The sequence below is a fragment of the Pelodiscus sinensis genome, chromosome 16 (assembly GCF_052426305.1).
Source record: "Pelodiscus sinensis isolate ZL-2025 chromosome 16, ASM5242630v1, whole genome shotgun sequence".
Taxonomy (NCBI): Eukaryota; Metazoa; Chordata; order Testudines; family Trionychidae; genus Pelodiscus; species Pelodiscus sinensis.
The window spans coordinates 19,126,685-19,146,917 of NC_143067.1; the positions used below are offsets into that span (position 1 = coordinate 19,126,685).

At 44.6% G+C, this 20,233-nt stretch overlaps 1 protein-coding gene across 2 annotated transcripts in view; it reads left to right on the top strand.

The window, feature by feature from the left end:
• ARHGAP26 (Rho GTPase activating protein 26) overlaps nt 1-20,233 on the top strand; it is a 352,726-nt gene that overhangs the window by 272,366 nt on the left and 60,127 nt on the right. The window contains exon 21 of one of the 2 annotated variants that reach the window (XM_014576262.4): nt 14,689-17,754. The exons of the other annotated variant lie outside the window; for it this stretch is intronic. Within the exon in view, the coding sequence (XP_014431748.1) occupies nt 14,689-14,779 (91 nt within the window). The 3' untranslated portion in view covers nt 14,780-17,754. Of the gene's footprint in view, nt 1-14,688; nt 17,755-20,233 lie in introns of those variants that run through there. 2 annotated transcript variants of the gene reach the window in all.

A 20,233-nucleotide genomic window follows, 5' to 3' on the forward strand; every position in this document is an offset into this window, starting at 1 on the left:
CAGTACAGTTTGCAGTGCCAGGACATGTAGGGAATATGCTGTAGCATATCTGGTGCGGTGATGGCTGGGAGCCGCCTGAAGTTAGCTTGCACCTCAATTTCCTGTCCTAGGCCTGAGCCCTTCTCAAACCCAGAGAACCCTCCTGCACCCCAAGATCCCCATCCTTGGCCCTACCCCTGAGCCTGCACTCTGTCTAGTCAAAAGATATAATTATGTTGGGTCATGGACATCAATAATTTTCGTTAGCCTGGGTACAAGAAAAAAAGTTTGAAAACCGCTAACCTAGTCCTGATGAGGCTACTACTTTAACCACTGTATCTACTCTTCTGATAAACAACCTAGGATTTGATGAATTGGGAAGTGTATGAATTTGTCAGTAGTAGAGAGCTATTATCTATAGAGTTTTGAAAAACAAGGCTGCTGTCTGTATTGAGAGCTTTTTGAACTAGGTGGAAATGTCTGTAGATTCGTTATATCATTCTGTATAAAGTTTTACACCCACATTTGTAGAATATGGTATAGGCAAAAAATACACTTACCACCATTTGTGTAATTCCCTGCGTAGACTAAGCTTGCACACGCTATCATGCACATGTTTTTTAAACTCCAAGTTCTGGTTTATGTCAATATGTTTGAATCTCCATCTGTTGATTCTCATCATTAGAACACAGATATCATGAATGAGGTATCTGATGAGTGAAATAAGGTTTTGAGGATGTGGTGTTTTACACCTTGGGTGGGACTTTGTAAACCAACTTGGTCTCTGCCTCACAATGCGCTGGAGCTTGAAGGGTTCATAGTATCACAGATGGTCTCTTCTTGAAGTCTTTTCTACTATATACAATATGTGATCTAGGGAGGTGAAAGGGTGAGCCAGTGATTGGTTACTTTCACTAAGCAAAGTTTTTCTCCAATACTTTATCCTTGAGATGTATAGTGCACGGGATATCATGAAGGACCAAGAAGACTTTATGCAAAATCCCAGCTTAGACTATGTAATTGCTGGTGCATGGGGAATTGCATTTTTTCAGAGATTTCTCTTCCAAGAGATTCTTTGGATTCTACCCATTGAATGACGGTTTTTAAATATATTTTTGGAACCTCAGGAATCAATGTCATCTGACAGAAGAGTTTCTTAGAGGGGGGGACACTGTTCTCAAAAACAAAATCCCTCTACGTGTCCCAAAGAGATATAATGTAGTGAAGGGGAAACTGGCCAGGACAGACTGAGACGACAGCACCAGCGTGAAAGCTCATGCTATTACTGTCTCTAAGAGGAAGGATGTGTTCTATGTACATAGGACAGATATGACCGAAATCCCCCATAGAAAAAGTGCAGCCTCTGACCCCAACTTCTTGGAAGTTCAAAACAACTCTCAGGCTATGTCTATAGAGTTTTTGTGGAAAAACAGGTGTTTTTCCACAAAAACTCGCGGAGCATCCACACCTCAAGTGCGTTTTTGCACAAGTAAATTGAAAGATCAGAGGGGTTTTTGCACAATTGGTAATCCTCATTCTATGAGGAAGAACGCCTCTTTGCACAAGAGCTCTTGCGCAAAAACGCGTGTGTGGACAGGGAAGAGGGTTTTTTTGCATAAGAAAAGGGAGGAGGAAAAAGCATATGTGTCTTTGTGGTCATTCTTTCCATAGCAATCACTACTTACTTGTGAGAGAGCATCCAGGCAGTCTGGACGCTTCCTTGCGCAAAAGCGCATCACTTTTTTGATGCACTTTTGCAGTGTGGATGCACTCTGGTGCAAGAAGTTTTTGCAAAAGATCTCTTCCGATAAGAGCTTCTTGCACAAGAAGTCTGCAGTCTAGACATAGCCCCAGAGGTACATTCCAATTGTCAACACTGAATAGAACTGGGTGCTGGACAGCTCTTGTCAAAGAACTCACTCGTTCCAGGATCATAATCACTAGCATCCCCAAGTCACCAAGTCTGCCACAGAGCGATCAAGTTGCTGTGAAAGGAGCAATCATTCTCCACGCCAATGGTCCACATTAATTTTAAGGTGCTCACTATTAGACAACTTATAGCCTTTTTTCACAAATAAATCAAAGAACTCTGCAGAAAGCCAAGCTTCCTTATGTGATGTTTTGAAGTTCGCTATTGGACAACTTCTGGGACAGACCTTAACACCTGGAAACCCATTTCTCCATACTTTTGCCATGCTTAGCTCCAACGTCATCATGAACATCTGTCTGTCATTGTGGCCTGAACACCAATGGATAAAACCTGCAGAAAAAGATGCTTGTGCTTGAAAATTCCAGTCCTGTGACTGGCTGTTCTTGAAGTGGGTATCAAACCTTCATAATTTGGTTTAGGTTCCCCCAAATGACACCGCCATCTGCCTTTTGACATGGTGTGTCACTGAGGTCTTGTCTGTTACATGCCTTGCAACTAGTGAGCATCAGTATGCATCAGCTGTTATTAAAAGTGTGGGCACCAGACAGAGTACCAGCAGAAGGAAAAGATGACATCACAGTGTCCCAGTACAAGGGCGAAGGATCTCACACTGAGTGTGGCAACTAGTAGCCTGAGTTTTTCTTCATGTTCTGATTGGAAAGATGCAGACGTCCCTTAAGGCATAATTATCACAGCAATTAGATTTTGCTGTTTGGGGCATCAGAATGTCTTTTGATTCTGTCCTTTGGCTCTCACTGAAAGGAGCTGGCATTCCCGATGTTCTCCTATGTCGATTGCACCTTCTTCACACTGGTTCAGGTGCAAGAGTGTGCATGGTTTTTGATGTGTTTCTGCAGTGTGCAATAGTGATATATTCTCACCTCAGCAGTATTATGTCAAGCTACCAACTGGATATTAGGTCTTGCAGCTCTAAATGTCACTTAAGGTTGGTCAAGAAATGTTCACCAACCATCCAAGATTAGGCCAAGACTACATTGGTTTGCTTGTGGAGAAGTCAGAGAATTTCAGCCTGACCCTTTATGATCACCAAAAGGCCACTTGCATTATGGAGTTGAATCCTATGGCAGAAGACTGGGCTACCAGAACTCTAGTGGGAGAGGTTGTCAAGTACCATGACATTTCATATTTCGGATGTGTGACTACAGGGTTTTGTCGACAAAAGTAGACTTTTGTTGACAAAACTATACCTGCGTCTATACTGCCTCTGAGTTCTGTCGACATAATGTCGACAGAATTCAGCAGTTTTGTTGATGGCTGTAAACCTCATTCTATGAGGAATAACGCCTTTTGTCGACAGAGTTCTGTCGACAGAAGGCGTTATTGCATCTACACTGTCCTTTGCGTCTACACTGTCATGTCGACAAAGCGGCTTGCTTTGTCAACAGAACTGGATGTAGTCTAGATGCTCTTTGTCAACAGAAGCTTTGTTGACAGTATCTGTCAACAAAACTACTGTCGACAAAAGCCTGTAGTCTAGACGTACCCAAAGAATGTGGAGAGTATAGACGAATTCATCTACATAGGTTGCAAGCAGAGTTCACACAGTCACCGCAAACTACTATGTTTCGCTGCCTCCTGAATCAAGCCAGTGTCTTGCTTATGAGCTAGAAACATCTTTCCATCTACACAAAATTTCTCTACAATCTGTGTACTACTCATATTGCTTTATGGGTCAGAAACCTATTGATGCCATCAGCCTCTGAGTATAAAGTAGTTTGATTTTGTGCAAAACAGCATAATCTAGAAATCTGACCTTCCTTCAGTTGCTCATTATATTCAAAAGTGGTACTGTGTGCTCTTTGACCATATTACCCGGATAGACAAAAATAACCCAGCATGTCATGCTCCCAAACAGGTGCATGCCCTAATCCTACGTAGCACTGCTCGTGAGGCTGCCCAGAGATTCATGGATTTTCAGGATTGAACGAGATCAGAAAATTTCACTACATGATTCCTAGTGCAGCTCAGTCAGCTGTGGTCACTCTGGCTGGCGCAGCAGTTCAGAATGCTATGCGTATTTGATGATGATGTTTGATGCCAATGCTTATTTCAGATGTCACCATATGTGCCTTGGGTTTTGTGTGACTGTAGCGGATGTGGTGCAGTCCTCTTTGCACAAACCAACTCTCTTCTTCCAATTCTTAGATCTTACTAAGAGCTCTTACTGTTTGAGATGTATTAATTTGCCTTTAAATATTTGCTTTTAACCTCATGTGCCATCCTATGTAAAAATCTTGTTGCTAATTTCTGTTGACAGCACTCTAGTAATTTAATTACCAACCTTTTCTCGTCTATATGCTGATATTTTTACCAGCCAATATTGGCTAATGGTGTTTAATCTTTGCTTTCAGTTATAGGGAGCAGCTTACTCTTTTGGATGTGTTGGAGGGAACACCATGTACAGAAAGGCTCGTTTGCTTGCTTAATGTGGAGAAGGAACATAGATTTTTAAACATCTTAGGTTTTTTTCTGTATACATGAGTTGGTGCTGTATAAAGCAAGCTTGATCATTAGGGTTATTTTACTCTGGGACGTGCTTGCTGCTCGATGAAGTAATGTGTATTTTGACTGTTTCTTTTTATAACATGGTGTTCCAACAAGTCTGCAGTCCAAGCTGCTCGCATACCCTGATTTTCTCACTGAAGTGTGTGAATGGTGGAAAACCTGTTTAGGTCATTTTAAGGAAAAGATGGTGCTTATCTTGTTTTTATTTTATTATTTTAACTACTGTAGCAACTAGAGACCCCAACTGAGATCAGAGCCCACTTGTGTCATGCACATGGTTCACACATGGTAAGGAACAGTCCCTGTTTGGAATGAAATCGCCTGGACTCCTGCTTTCCAGATTGGTATCCCAGCTGCTGAGCAATGCCGCCTCTCTGAGAAAAGAACTGCTAAGAAGCCCATACAGCTATTGTGAGGTTAAGCTGGCAACTTATAAAGAAAAGAACCCCGCTAATTTGTGTGCTATTTTTGGCAGGTCTGGAGTGTTTTTCCCTTTGCAGTTAGCGTTCTGTTGTTGCATGTTGGAAATCCAGCGTTGATTGTCAATGATGAGAGTTATGAGAACGAGGAGGTGTGCTCTTGGTAGGCACTGGGGGAGAAATTGAGCAAGCAATAGCAGAATTCATCTCTCCAACTCCAGTATGACACAGTTTACAAATTGCACTTTATTGGGAACAGACTGATTGTCAATGCCAGACATTCAGAACATGTTTTGTTAGTTTTTAAGGTGCTACTAGATTATTTGTTGTTTTTAAAATTTTTCTAGTTACAGACTAACTCAGCTACCCTTCTGAAGAGTCACAACATTGCTAGTGTTGCATTGAGTTTGCAGTTATTACTATGTGCAGGGTATACAAGTAGGGCTCGTCAACACTGGCCCCTTTTACGAAAGGGGCATGTTAATTTCACAGGTCGTAATAGGGAAATCCGCGGGGGATTTAAATATCCCCCGTGGCATTTAAATAAAAATGTCCGCCGCTTTTTTCCAGCTTTTAGAAAAGCCGGAAAAGAGCGTCTACACTGGCCCCGATCCTCCAGAAAAAAAGCCCTTTTCCGGAGGATCTTATTTGAAGTAGGAATAAGATCCTCCGGAAAAGGGCTTTTTTTCCGGATGATCGGGGCCAGTGTAGACGCTCTTTTCCGGCTTTTCTAAAAGCCGGAAAAAAGCGGCGGACATTTTTATTTAAATGCCACGGGGGATATTTAAATCCCCCGCGGCTTTCCCTATTACGACCTTCGGAAAAGGGGCCAGTGTAGACGTAGCCGTAATGTCTCTATAAAATGGTATTTATCTTTTTAAAATGCTGGCTAATTTGGATTTTGCAGTAAATTCTTGAATATTTATGGAAGCAGAAGTTAGCTCCCAATATTTGCCACAGTGGTGCAAGAATCACCACATTCCCTAGAATTTACCTAATCCAGAATTGCTGTGTTTGTCACAATGAAGATATCAGGAAATCTTTCCCTCAACATGCCTTCAAGAATCCAGCTAAATTCTGTTTAATCTTATGAATGCCATGTGAGTTCTAACTTATTATTTCTTGTTCCCTTTTCCCAAAATTCTTTCTCCACTCCCTATCCATCCTTGTGCCAGTGCTACCATATTTCAAATGTCTTTCAGATATATTAGAACTACCATGCCCTTGGCCAACAGTTCATCAAATATCTGTCAGCATGGTGACTTGTTACCCTGACAGCAACTGAATCATAAAATGTGTAGTCAAGGAGTCCTAATATTACAAGAGTGGGGAAAAAGGAAGTAACTTTGTTTTTAAGAAAAAACACCTCCCCACCCCCAGGAATTATATCATAACAAGAAACTCCTTGCTCAACAGGTGCAGCCATAAATCTCTAGGATTATATATTCCCCTCACATAGAAAAAATTAATTTTGCTCAGGAGGTGTAGTACTGGTATTGGCTGAGATTAATAATTTGACCATTTGATTCAATGTAGAGGTTTTAAAGATAGATCGTTTTGACCTATTTTGATTTTTCTGGTGATGAAATCTCTCATTTAAAAGGAAAAGCCAGCAGTGAATTATTAGGAAATTAAAGAAAGAGAGCGATAATGGCCATTGTTAATGAAGGCACTCTTTTTGTTCTGTTGATGTGGCACTATCCAGTAGAAGGAATACAAGCTGACCAACTAATCCCTTTTTCTAGAGCTAGTGGGTTAGAGTTAATTGCTTTGGTGCCTTAGCTGTACTTTCAAATGTTTGGACTTCCTATAATTTGAATGAATTTGTTGTCCTGGAATAGTGTTGAGATTACTGAAGGAAGCAGGCAATCCAGCGTTGTTTGTTTTGTGCCAAACGAGGAACACAGGTGAAAAGCAGAACAAAAGAGGGCAAAACTGGTACAGGGAAAATAGTAGATCCCAAGTGATTTTCCAAACAACAAAAAGTTTGAAAGTAGGAAAAAGTAAAGTTTGTACTTCCAGCACAGGGGCTGCCAGCCCTCTTTTTGTGCTAGGATTGGTTGTAACTGCTGCTAAGAAATAGGTGCACATACACAGCTCCTTAGACCAAATCATTCCCCAGCTCAAAAAAGTGTCCTCTATGACACCCAGGCCATTCCCCTCACAAATACAAAATGATGAAATGCACCCTATACATGTAACAGCTCTCTCTTCTATTCTCCCTCTGTTACACACAGGTTGTAAGTCATTTTTTGTTGTCATACCTGCCATCTCCACCAAAGGTTTTAATTACCTGCTGAAATCCAAGCAGCCCTTTATGTTTCTGTGGCCAGTCTGCAGCCTTAAAACAATGGTTGAAGTTTGAAGTACAAACAAGGTCCGATTTAAAGTTAAAATCGAACTTGTATCTGTTTTAGTTGCTACCTTCGCTTCTTGCAAAGTCTAATTTAGCTTTAATTTGATGAAAGCGATAAGGTTTCTTGGAGAAATATTAGTGAAGTCTGAAGATTCCTTCTGTACTTTCATCAGTAAGATGCTGGCTCTTGTACCAAGGTATTTAAGGTGACCCTGGATTTTATTTCTGATATCCTACCGAGAAATTAACCTCTTAATTCTTGACATCATCTTGGGAGACCTGAAGACCAAGGCAGTTTCCTCCTCTATGAATTGTAGCATCATTTTAGAGGGCCATGCTTTAATTTTCTAAGGCTTTTCTGGCTCAACTTTAAAAGCTATATTTCCATTCAACATGACAATGATTTGAGAGCCCAGGGATGCCTCTGATGCCCTGTATTTTCACATATTCTAGCATACGCACGTTGTTTTCTATGTTGTGGGATGCTAGAAGATGAGACTTGCAGCCACTCTGACAAAATGCTTTTCTTGTTCATTGTTGTAACATTTTCCTTTTAATAAAAATAAACTGGTTATTTTTAGTTTTGCTTTTCACTGACCATACAAACTTGCCAGATGAAAGCTGGGAAAATCAGATTTTTATTATGTGAATGCTTTTATTTATTAGGGTCTGGTGTTTTTTTTTTCTTTAATGAAAAAAATACTCCAAGCAGTAGCTGTACTTCATGAGTCAGTAGGTTTCCATCTTATGCCAGAAGACACTCAGCAGGAAGTGCAGACAAACTCAAGCAAAGTGCCTAATGCTATAGAGGCCCCAAGGAGAGAGGAATTTTTCTGAAAGTGCTGGTTTTCTTCACCTTTGCTGTGTAGAGATAGCCCTTTCAAACAAATACAACAAGACCAACAACAACAGAGAATCCACCACAGACACACTTCAACTGAAAAATGGAAGTTACCATTTACTGAGAGACAGTAATTACTATCTCCTTTCTCTTGATCCCATTCAGGGGTTGTGTTTTCAGCTATGATAGTTAAGAGGGGTGACCGGCTATTTAAATAGGAGGTGGGACTCTCCTGTCCTTCACAATCATTAGCTAACTATTGACCCCATGGAGAACTGTAGCTAATGGGCATGATAAAACAGTTTCTATTGTCTACAGGCCCTGACAGCTCCACATGCCTGTTCCAGTTCAGACAGACTACAGTTTACTTGGGCCAGTGGTTTGTACTTGTTTGCAGTCTAACATTACTAGAATGGAAGCTACAGAATTAATAAACTCGACGGTCATTAAGCAGCTTTATTGGTTTTATATTCTTCACAGGAGCTGTGATTTCTCCATTGTGGCCATTTTCCTTTTCTTCTTATAGTTCCAGCCCTTTCTCTAAATTTTCTGCCAGCCCTTTTAAATCCTGTGCTAACTGTGCTGGCAGGTTGGATCTGGGAATGGCCTGCAGTTAGGCTTTTAAAAACATTCAATCACATATTTTCTGGTTAAAATCCCTGCATGTTATGTTGCTTGGTGACACTGGTGAGTGTTGTGTGAGCTCTCAATTACTGGCTTTCCTTTACAACACTGCCACATAAACATCACAGCGTAACAGCTGCTAAATTTGGACGTACACTGCAGCCAGCAGAAATACTCCAACAGCCAAATTCTGGCCATTATAGGAATAGTCCCAAATGCAGAGTTCTAACCAGCTATAAAAGTAGTGTTCATGTTTGTCCCTACTTTGTCTGTCCCTTAAGCTCCAGGCAAATCACTCCTGGAAACACATGAGTAATCTGCATGGATGAGTGGCATTTTATTGGACTCATTGCAGTCCTTGGGATGCACCTATGAGCTAGGACCCCTGAGACCATTCCACAGTGCCTGTCAATAGCTTAGATTATGGAGTGATGTCTCTGAAATTTTGAAAGGGAGCCAGATTCTGGAAAAAATTCCACTCATTCGCTTCTTTGTCCTACAGTTTTCTGCTGTGCAGTAGGCACAGCTGTCTCAAAATCAGTAACTGAACACATATGCAGCCTTAGAAAAATGCAGATAATTGGGATTTATGACAAAAATCTTTAAAAAGCTCCTTTTTCCCCTTACATGCAAAGACTTGAATTCAGACTCTCCCAGCTCACCTGCAAGAACTAAGGCACACCCATTCATCATCTCTCCCTGCCCTGCTTTAGAACTGTCACATCATTAACTCTTGCAAGGGGAAATAAGAAACCTTGAGCACGTGTCTTGCAAGGCACAGTACTCAAATAAGGCATAAAACCACAGTCAGCCTCAACTGTGGTAATCTAAGATACTAAGATTTCATGCTACATTTTCATGGACGCCATTGTATTCATCTTTATGTGACTCCCAAATTCTAACTTGGACAATTACATTCTGCTTTGCTAATTGCCCCAGCAGTTTTCAATTGGATATAGTGTTTTCCCATTCCCTTCCTAACCTACTGTGTAGCATTAAAGAACAGTGTCTGAACAGCTGCTTCCTATTCCAAAAGTGTCAGTTATCTTTCAGTTTTGGATAAAATGACATCTTTAAGAAATAGGACGGAACTGAGGCTTAGTAAATTAATATCTGTAAAGCACTTTGAGATCCTATGATGAAAACAGCTACATGAACAACTAGCTTTTACTGAGCCAAATATACTGAGGTTCTTATTATGATGAAACTTCTATAGAATTCAATGGGAATTTTGCCCAAGTAAATAAATAAATAAATGACTTAAAATTTACTTGATTTCTTTTTATTTTGTTGTGGTAAGTAAAAGAGGGGTTGATACTGTAAGGATTGCTTTAACATGTATTTGTAATTTTAAAAATCCCTACATGAACATTCTGTAAATAATTTGGGACCTTAGCCTTTTTGTGACTTTTATTTACAAAGACCTTTTTGCTTCAATTTTAAAAGCTATATTTCCATCCAACACCATTTGAGAGTCCAAGCATGGCTCTAATCAGTGGTTTGTTTTTTTTTTGTGATGGTACTGCCCGGTGTTCAGTACCAGCACCTCCAGACGCAGTACTAGCACCTCCAATCAGAGCTCAACAACTTTCCCCTGGAGTACCGGTATCTTTCTTTCTTTCTTTCTTTCTTTCTTTCTTTCTTTCTTTCTTTCTTTCTTTCTTTCTTTCTTTCTTTCTTTCTTTCTTTCTTTCTTTCTTTCTTTCTTTCTTTCTTTCTTTCTTAAACAAAAAAAGTACTGGCTCTAATACCATGTATTTTCACATATTTCTAGAATACTCACACTGCTTTCCCCAGCTTTCTTCATCGTGCTTGGGCAATGGTCCCCAACCTTTTGGGGCTGCCGGGGGTGGGGGCCACGCATGCGCCACCGCACTCCCGGGGTGGGAGCTGCGCATGTGCCCGGGGCGCAAGAATGGCTTGGGCCAGCCCTGGTCACTAGGTGGGTGCACATAAATGCCCAGGCGGGCGCCGTGGCGCCCACGGGCACCGCGTTTGGGACCACTGTGCTAGGGGATAGGAGGTGAGATTAGAAAATTACATTTGCAGCCACTTTTACGGAGTGCTTTTCATGTTCATTATTGTTGTAATTAGTTTCCTTTTACTAAAAAGAAACTAGTTATTTTTAAGTATCAGAGGGGTAGCCGTGTTACTCTGAATCTGCAAAAGCGACGAGGAGTCCTGTGGCACCTTATAGACTAACTGAAGTTAGAGGGGTAGTTCAGTTAGTCTATAAGGTGCCACAGGACTCCTCGTCGCTTTTTTAGTTATTTTTAGTGTTTCCTGTCTCTGATTATACAAACTTGCCAATCTGAAAGCAGGGAGAATCCAGTTTTTATTACATGAATGCATTTATTTATTAGGATCAGGGTGTTTTTTATGGGAAAAAAAAAAACCTCCAAGCAGTAGCTGTACTTCATGAGTCAGCAAGTTTCTGTCTTATGCCCAAAGACACTCAGCAGGGGATGCAGACAAATTAAAGCAAAGTCCCTGATGCTATAGAGGCCCCAAGAAGAGATTTTTCTCAAAATATAATTTTTCTTCACCTTTGCCTTGTTTAGGTGGCCCTTTAAAACAAAAACATCAGCAAAAGAGTATCCTCCACAGCTGCACTTCAACTGAAAAAGAAGTTACCAAACTAAATTGCTTGCTAGCTCTGCCTGAATGTTAAAATCATAAATCATATTTGCACACATGAAACCATGTTTTCTTCTAGATATTCAGTTGTTTTTGTAATGCGTACATTTTAAAAACAAATTCTACATTAGTGAATCCTTATGGTAAAGTTACGCAATCAGCGGGGCTAAGAGCCACCACAGGTGTGTGTGTGGCTCTTCCCCCCAGAATGGGCAGAGCCTCAGGCAGAAGGGGCAGGGCCTTGGGCAATCAGCCCATAGCACCCCTTGGATAACAGCATTCCCGCCCCCACCCACGCAACCCTGAGAGCCGCATGGAGAGGCACTTAGATGCTCCAGCAGCAATTCAAAGGGGCTCCCTGACCTGCCATGCTCCTCCCCTGCTTTGGCAAGCCTGTGTGCAGTAAAGGTAAATTCAGTGCAGTCTGTGTTCCAGCTACTTCATAGAAAAGTCTGAAATTCTCGGGGTTCTTTATTTCTTGTTCCTAAGTTCTCTTGCAAAGAGCCCTATTATGCAAGGTACTATACGAACATATGAAGACTTGGTAAAAGTTACTCAAAACTAATTGAAGACAAGTCACAAGTCTGTCATGGAAATAATAGAGATGACATGGAGAGGGAAGATGGGGGAAAACAGTAGTGATATCAGATACAGTGCCTCTAGCACCATGGTAGGCAACCTGCAGCCAAGGGGCCACACCAAGGTTCCACGTGTGGCCCATAAGACATTTTGTTTGTCGTTGCCCTCGTTCAGGGTGGCCAGATTCCGCAGTTTCTGTTGTGTTTTTTCACCACTATTACTAAAGTGACACACACATAAAGCCAGGGCACATGAAGTGAGGTGAGTGCTGATTGCACACATTTACTGTTAGAGCTGGGTCCTCTCCCTGCTGCCCGTCAAAACACTGCAACAGTTCAGTTGGCACACCCTGCAAATTCTAGGTATGAAAGTACAGTTAACAAAATTGCTCTGTTCCAGGAGACCGTCTTGGTTACAACAGTCTTGCGGCCCACTGAAGTGGAGCACACTCAGGCGGCCTGCTCGTTAGCCTAGGTTGCTCATTGCTGCTCTAGCTGGATCATGTAATAGTATTTTTGTATGAATGGGTAATTATCAGCAATTTCTGCTGTCTTTCTGCCTAACCTTTATCAGTAACCTGTTCCTGTGGGCTTTAGAGTAAAAGTGGGTCAAGATGTAGTTTATGGGAGTGTATCTGCAAAGCTGAATAATTTATACCAAAATGTGAAAAATAAACTATAACCAAGAAATACTGGATGTGACAGATTGGCTAGGGTTTCAGGTTCTCCTCTCCTACTTTTAATTTCTCTGTAAGGAGGACTGCATCCTTGGAGCCTTGTATACTTTTTATCTACACATTTTGCATTAGAGTTGTCCTTGCTGAAATCCCCAGCTTTGGATTCTTAACCCTATTGAAGTGCAAACAGTAACCACCGAGCTTCCACGTTTTCCCTTTGAGAGGGTTGGAGGGTGAAATTTAAGTGTGTTGGATAAACAGCACATAGTTCTGCCTTCCTAGCATGTTCAATATCAGGGCAAGCTCTAGTCCCTCTAGTTCTGCAGCTCAGATTATGACAGCACAGCTGCTGAGATTCTCCACCTCATTTGCTGAGACAGTCAGCAACCAGGATTTCTCCCATCTTTGAGGAGCACCCCTGCCCCCAGAACCTCACGCCATCCACTTCTCCAGTTTAATTCCTTCCTCACTCAGAGCATGGGAGGAGTAGCTGTGAGGCTGGCTGCCATTGTGGGTCATGACCAGAGAGAGCTAAAGCCTCAAAAATAAATGCTCTTTAAAATGCTCAGCTGTGGCTTTGTGGTCATGTTTTCCTGCTTCTATTGAGGAAAAACCCCTACCACCACAGGGAAAGGCAGCAGTGGATACAATTTCTGAGCCTCATCCTGGTCAATTTAAACATTCTAAATAAAATTATTTATCAGAATTCTAATCTTTACTATCTCAGGTTATGTCTACACAGCAAAGTTATTCTGAAATAACTTCACCAGCGTCTACACAGCCAAGCCGCTATTTCAAAATTAAATCGAAATAGCAGAGGTCTTATTTAGAAATTGGTAAACCTCATTCCAGGAGAAATAGTGCCTATTTTGAAATAAGCTCTGTGTAGACGCTTATTTCGAAATAGGGGGCCTCCAGCCTTCCCAGGGTGCCCTGCTGGCCATTCTGGCCCCAACCAGGAAAACTCCTCTCCTCCCCCGCCTCTCTGGAGCCCTTAAAGGGGAAGACTCTGGCCACAGTGCCTGTGCCAGCTCCAAGCCTGCCACCCCAGAGCCAGCAGTCACTACACCTGACCCACTGGCCCAATCATGAGCAAGGTAACCAGTGCCAGCCAGCCCTCCACCACTCCCCAGGACCAGTCTGCCAGCTCCCAGGAGCCTGCCAGGGGCTGGAAAAGGTGGGTGCCTGCCTGGTCCAGTGCGGAGATCATGGACGTAATTCAGGTTTGGGGAGGATGCCTTCGACGTCCATGATCTCCACACTAAATGGAGGAATGAAACCATCTACAGGCGGATAGCTGCCAGCCTGGCCACCAAAGGCCACATGCAAACCCAGGAGCAGGTTCGCATGAAAATAAAGGAACTGCAGCAGGCCTATGCCAGGGCCATAGGGGCAGCTCCCAACCAGGGGCAGACCCAGACCCCTATTTTGATGCCCTGGATCACATCCTGGGGGGTGGGATGGGACGGGCCCATCGACCCTGGGGCAGAGGGCCCTGACCAGGAAACGGAGGAGGAGGAGGGCCAGGAGCCTGGAGGGAGCATGCCACGCACCCAGGACCCCCGACCAGTCCCAGCAGGCCTGTCGCCGGTGTTGTCCGAGGCCGGGGAGGCAATGACATGTGAGTGCCATAACTCTCCCCTTATGTGGGGCGAGAGGGATGCCAGGGACCGCTTGCGTGGGCCTTGCAGACTACGGATCACACAGCAACCTGTGCATGTACCATGCCACCCCTGGGCACATGGCCCCGGCTGGCTGCCACACAGGGGCCTTGGCCTGTTACCCACACGTGTGTGTGTATGAAGGCACATGACATGCTCCTGACCCTGGGGTGAGACACTGCACAATGCCCTCCCTCCAGAAGCCCCCTCTACACAGAGGCAGGGCACATCTTCCGCCCCCACCCCCACATTATATACAGCACAGGGGCATGGGTTCAGTCCCAGGCCAGCTCCCACTCCTGGGGATAGCAGGACATGCTGAACATGGCCTGTGTGCAAGCACATCGACTCTGATGGTGCGGATGGTGCGGATGGTGCTGTCCTCGCCTTGCAGAGGGGGGCTGGGCTTTACCCACTGTGTCCTCAGGGATAACTGACCACTTCTCTTGTTTCTCCACAGCTGCAGCAGCTGCAAAGCTGCAAGTGCCGGGTGCACCATCCTGCCTGGAACATGCTCCTGCACCGAGGCCAGCAGGCTGACCCATAACTAGAGGAGTACCAGCGGCAGCACCTGGCGATACTGCAAGGCCAGCACCACACCCTGGACTACTGGGTTCATGAAGACCTGCAGCTCCAACGGGAGAGCTGGTGGGACCTCCTTGCCCAGGGCCGTGCCATGTGCAACCACCTGCAGACCCTGGTGCACAGATTGGTACCTCTTGCTCCTCCATCCCCTGCTGCCTCTCCAGCTACCACTCCTCCTCCCACTTCTGCTCCCCCTCCTACTTCTTCCTCCCTACTCTCCCCCCACCCCTCTGGGAACATCAAGGCCCCCACACCTGTAGTGTGGGGAGACAGGTGGGCCAGCAAGACCCCCAACCCTGAGCTTCTCCTCCCCCTTCCAACTCCTTCCTCCCAGGTTTACCCCTCCCCCTCCCATGCTCTCGCCTCCTCTCTCCCACCTTCCTTCCCCCCCACTCCAGTTTTGTTCAATAAAGAGAGTTTGTTTTCTTCAACACATATGTCTTTATTTTACATCAGGATGGGGGGTTAGGGAGGGTAAGTGGAAGCTTTTCCTCTCACACACATTGTGCAGCACACTGCCACCATGTGTGGAATATTCCACTCGGAGAGGTCCAGGCAGATGAGAAAGCATCTAAAACGGGCCTTCAGCTGGCCGATGGCACTCTCCACCACAATGCGGGCCCTGCTGAGCCTGGCATTAAAGGCCTGTCGGGAAGGGTTGAGGTGTCCCATGTAGGGGTTCATGAGCTAGGGTTGTAGGGGAGAGGCTGCATCCCCCACCAGGCACACAGTCATGTCCACATCCCCGACCCTGATGTGGCGGTCGGGGAAGAAAGTCCCGGCGTGCAGCCTCTGGCACATAGAGGAGTTGTGGTAAACCCACGTGTTGTGCTTTGCCAGACCATCCCACGTTAATGTCCACAAAATGGCCCTGGTGGTCAGACACAGCCTGCAGGATGATGAAGAAGTATTCCTTCTGGTTTATGTACAGGGAGGCCTGGTGGTCCGGGGCACGGATGAGGATGTGTGTCCCATCGATTGCTCCGCTCCGCCCCCCCCCCCCGCAGTTGGGGAAGCCCAGGATGCCAAACTCCTCAATCACCGTGTCCACATCAGTGAGGCGGATGACTCTGCGGAGCATCACTCTGTTGATGGCCTTGACCACCTGTAGAGGGACACACAAAACCGAGAGTCACTGGGGTGCCAGGGTGGCTGAGATTGCCCCCTCCCTGCCACTCCCCCACTCCCCAGGAGCAACCACCTCTGTAATCCTGGCCACCAAGGACAGTCCTTCGTGTGGGTGGGACAGAACAAACACTCCCAGGGAGGGGACTTTCAACACCTCCCCCCTTTTCTCTAGGGCAGCCCATCCCTTCCTTGCACCCCCCTTCCTGGCACAGTGGCTGGAGACTGCCATACCTGCATGACCACTGCTCTGATGGTGGATCTCCCCACGCCGAACTGGTTCCCCACGGATCGGTAGGTATCCGGCATGGAGAACTTCCAGAGGGCGATGGCCACATGCTTCTGGAGGAGAATGGCGAGCCTCGTGTGCGTGTCCCGTCACTGCAGAGCAGGGGTGAGCCACTCACAGAGCTCCTTCATCCTAAAGTTCTGGGTCCATTGTTGGTCTCTCCAGCACTCCAAAACAATGTAGTCCCACCAGTTGCTGCTGGTGTCCAGACGCTAGATGTGGTGGGGCATGCTGGTGTCCAGGAGCTGCAGCTACTCCTCCACCTACCCCAGGAGGGTCCGGAAGAGGGCCTGGGGGTTGGGCTGCAGCAGATGCTGTGAGGCAGCCTGCAGAAACTGCTGCCAGGCTTGCAGTAACACGCATAAAAAAAGCACAAGAGTGCCCAGGGGCAGCTCCAGCTCCATGGTGCCGAGTGCTGTGGTGTCTTGAGTGAGGGCAACCAGAGTGCACACAGGAAAAAAAATGCTCTGTTGTCCCTCAGTGAGATAGGCAAGCAAGCAGGGCAACCTGAGAACCGTCTGTCCGGGAGGTCGTTTTAAGCACAGGCCTCAAATAGCCTCAGGCAGCGGTCACACAAAACAACTCCTGACCTGATGCCCTGCCAGAAGTGGTTTCAGTTTCCCTTAAATGCAATTCAGCATCCAGTCAGTGTGGACATGCTATTTCGAAATAGCAAAACGCTATTTTGAAATGCATTTTGTGTGTAAATGCGTTATTTCGAAATATCTTATTTCAAATTAACTATTTGGAAATTAGATATTTCAAAATAACGCTGTAGTGTAGACGTACCCTTAGAGAGACTCATGCCAGCTTGCTAGGCACATCTGCTGATGATCTGTCAAGGTACAAGACCTTCTTCCTTTATGTCAAGACATCATTCTGTTATTCTTAAACGAAGCACACGAGATCTTTTATAGGGGGAAAGACAGTACTCTACATTTATTGAGAATACAACAGTTGCATATGCTTTTCAATCACTCACACACAAACACCATACACACACAGTTCCGCCAGATGATGTTATAGTTACCAGTCCAGAGTCTGTATCAATCTAGTGGCCGGTTAGACTGATCACAGAGGGAGAGCAGGGCCTTTGTCGGTCACACGATCCGATGCTCCTCTGGAGTTGGTGTTAAGATAAACCCCAAGTTCCACAGCAATGCACCCTGCTTTTATAATCCTTTTCTCTGTTGAAGTCTATGGATTCCGCCGTGTCAGTGTGTGACTGGTGTGTTATCTTGTTGATGTCAATCATTCCCAAAACATTTCCAAAGCTCATCCTGTAATCAGTCGTCTTTTAGGGGTGCTTGCTTCACTTTAAAGCTGTCAATCTGCCAACCCGATCACTCCTTGGCCATGGGTACGCACTGATGGTTACTCTGACTCTGATATGTCTCTCTGCTGTCTGTCTTTTAGAGTATGTCTAGACTGCATCCCTCTGTCAGCAGAGGGATGCAGATTAGGCAGGTTGACACATTGCAAATGCGGCAGGGATTTAAATATCCTGTGCCTAATTTGCATAAAAATGGCCGCTGCATTTTGTTGACTCAGCACTTTGTCTGCAAAAAGTGACAGTCTAGAGGGGGATCTGTTGAGAAAGAAAGGCTTTTTTGACAGATCACTTATGCTTCCTGCAAGGAGGTTTACAAGATCTGTTGAAAAAGACTTTCTTTCTCAACAGATCCCCCTCTAGACTGCTGCTTTTTGCCAACAAAGTTCTGAGTTGGCAAAACGTGGCAGCCATTTTTATGCAAATTAGGCACGGGATATTTAAATCCCTGCCTCCTTTGCAATGTCAACCTGCCTAATCTGCATCCCTCTACCGACAGAGACATACCCTAAGGCTACGTCTACATTGGCCCCTTCTCCGGAAGAGGCATGTTAATTTCCAACTTCAGAATAGGGAAATCCGCGGGGGATTCTTATTCGAAGTAGGAATAAGAGATCCTCCGGAAAAGGGCTTTATTCCGGAGGATCGCGCCAGTCTAGACGCTTTTTTCCGGCTTTTCCCCAAGCCGGAAAAAAGCGGCGGCCATGTTTATTTAAATCCCGCAGGGGATATTTAAATCCCCCGCGGATTTCCCTATTCTGAAGTTGGAAATTAACATGCCTCTTCCGGAGAAGGGGCCAATGTAGATGTAGCCTTACAGTTTGTCTTTACCCTGCATTCTCCCCCTTCTCTTTTGACCATCTGGCTCTAACAATGACCTTCACACCGTATCTCATTCATACAAAAAGTCTTTCACAGAGATACAAACAGCAAAGTTTTATACTGAACAAAAGCAAACAGCATTGTAAATTGCCTTACTAAATTTTGTAATTAAAACAGTTCACGCTGAAGGCTCAGGTCTTCAACACTCCTCTAATCTCATTGACATAGACACAATATGAGATCCTGTCTCTTTACTTACTAAACTTTAAATATATACATATATATATATATCTTACTAAAGGGCTTAGTTTAATAAAATATTCAATGTGATAATATGTTACCTTACATTGCTATGTTATTAATCCTAAAATACAAATATAAAAAGAATAAAACTTTCAATTCCAACAATTCAGCAGGGCTTCTCCTAAATTTTGTGGCAGTCTTTATGAGAGAGCTCTCACAAAGGCACTTGCTATCACTGACAGGGTGGTGCAGACTTTGCTGTTAGATGGACAGAGACCCCAGGTGTGGGTTTTGAAGGCCTAACTAGGATCCCTGTGTGTGTAAGGACTGCAGTAGATTGTAGCAGGAGGGGAAAGGTGGTATCTCTCATCCCATACTTGTCTGCTTTCCAACACCTTGAGGGCAATGTAACTAGCTCACCCTCAAAGATGTACAATTCCCACTCAGTTTTCCAGTTGCATCACATGCTGGGTGATGTCCCTAGGCAGTAAGAGTAAGAGTGCACTTTTTGCTTTCCTTTAGTCCTCCGTGCTCGGCTGTATATAGTGACAATACAGTGTTATGCATCTGTCTGGCTGTGTCTAGACTGCATCCCTTTTCCGTAAAAGGGATGCAAATTAGACACATCGCAATTGCAAATGAAGCGGGGATTTAAATTCCCCCCACTTCATTTGCATAAACATGGCTGCTGCTTTTTTCCGTCTCGGAGCTATGCCGGAAAAAAGCGCCAGTTTAGACGCTGATCTTTCTGAAAATAAAGCCTTTTCCGAAAGATCCCTTATTCCTTATTTTAAGAGTCTAGACTGGCACTTTTTTCCGGCAAAGCTCCGAGCTGGAAAAAAGCGGCAGCTATGTTTATGCAAATGAAGCGGGGGAGATTTAAATCTCCGCTTCATTTGCAATTGCAATGTCTAATTTGCATCCCTTTTACAGAAAAGAGATGCAGTCTAGACACAGCCTCTGTGTTTTTGTCAAATCCTGCCTTCCCCCCACATCTCACCGGGAGACCTCTCTTTGGAACACCTGTCCTGATCCCAAGCTAGGAAAGGCGTATGCGTGGCATTACATTATAATATGAACACTAGCACTGTAAACTCCCTGGCTGTGTCTAAACTGGCAAGATTTTGCGCAAAAGCGACCACTTTTGTGCAAAAACTTGCCAGCTGTCTACACTGGCTGCTTGAATTTGCGCAAGAACACTGACGATCTAATGTAAGATTGTCAGTGTTCTTGTGCAACTACTTTGCTGCTCCCACTCAGGGATAAGCCCTCTTGCGTAAATGTTTTTGCACAAGAGGGCCAATGTAGACAGGACAGGAATTTTTTGCATAAGAAAGCCCCGATGTGCAAAATCGCGATCGGGGCTTTCTTGTGCAAAATCGCATCTAGACTGGCCATGGATGCTTTTGAGCAAAAGCACTTTTTGTGCAAAGGCACCCGTGCCAATCTAGACGGGATTTTGCAGAAATACTTTTAACGGAAAAACTTTTCCATTAAAAGCATTTCCACAAAATCATGCCAATCTAGATGCAGCCCCTGACAGCAGCACCACTGAACTTCTGCTTTCTAAGAGTGCTTCTTCATGCTAACTTTAGATCAACTTCTCATGGC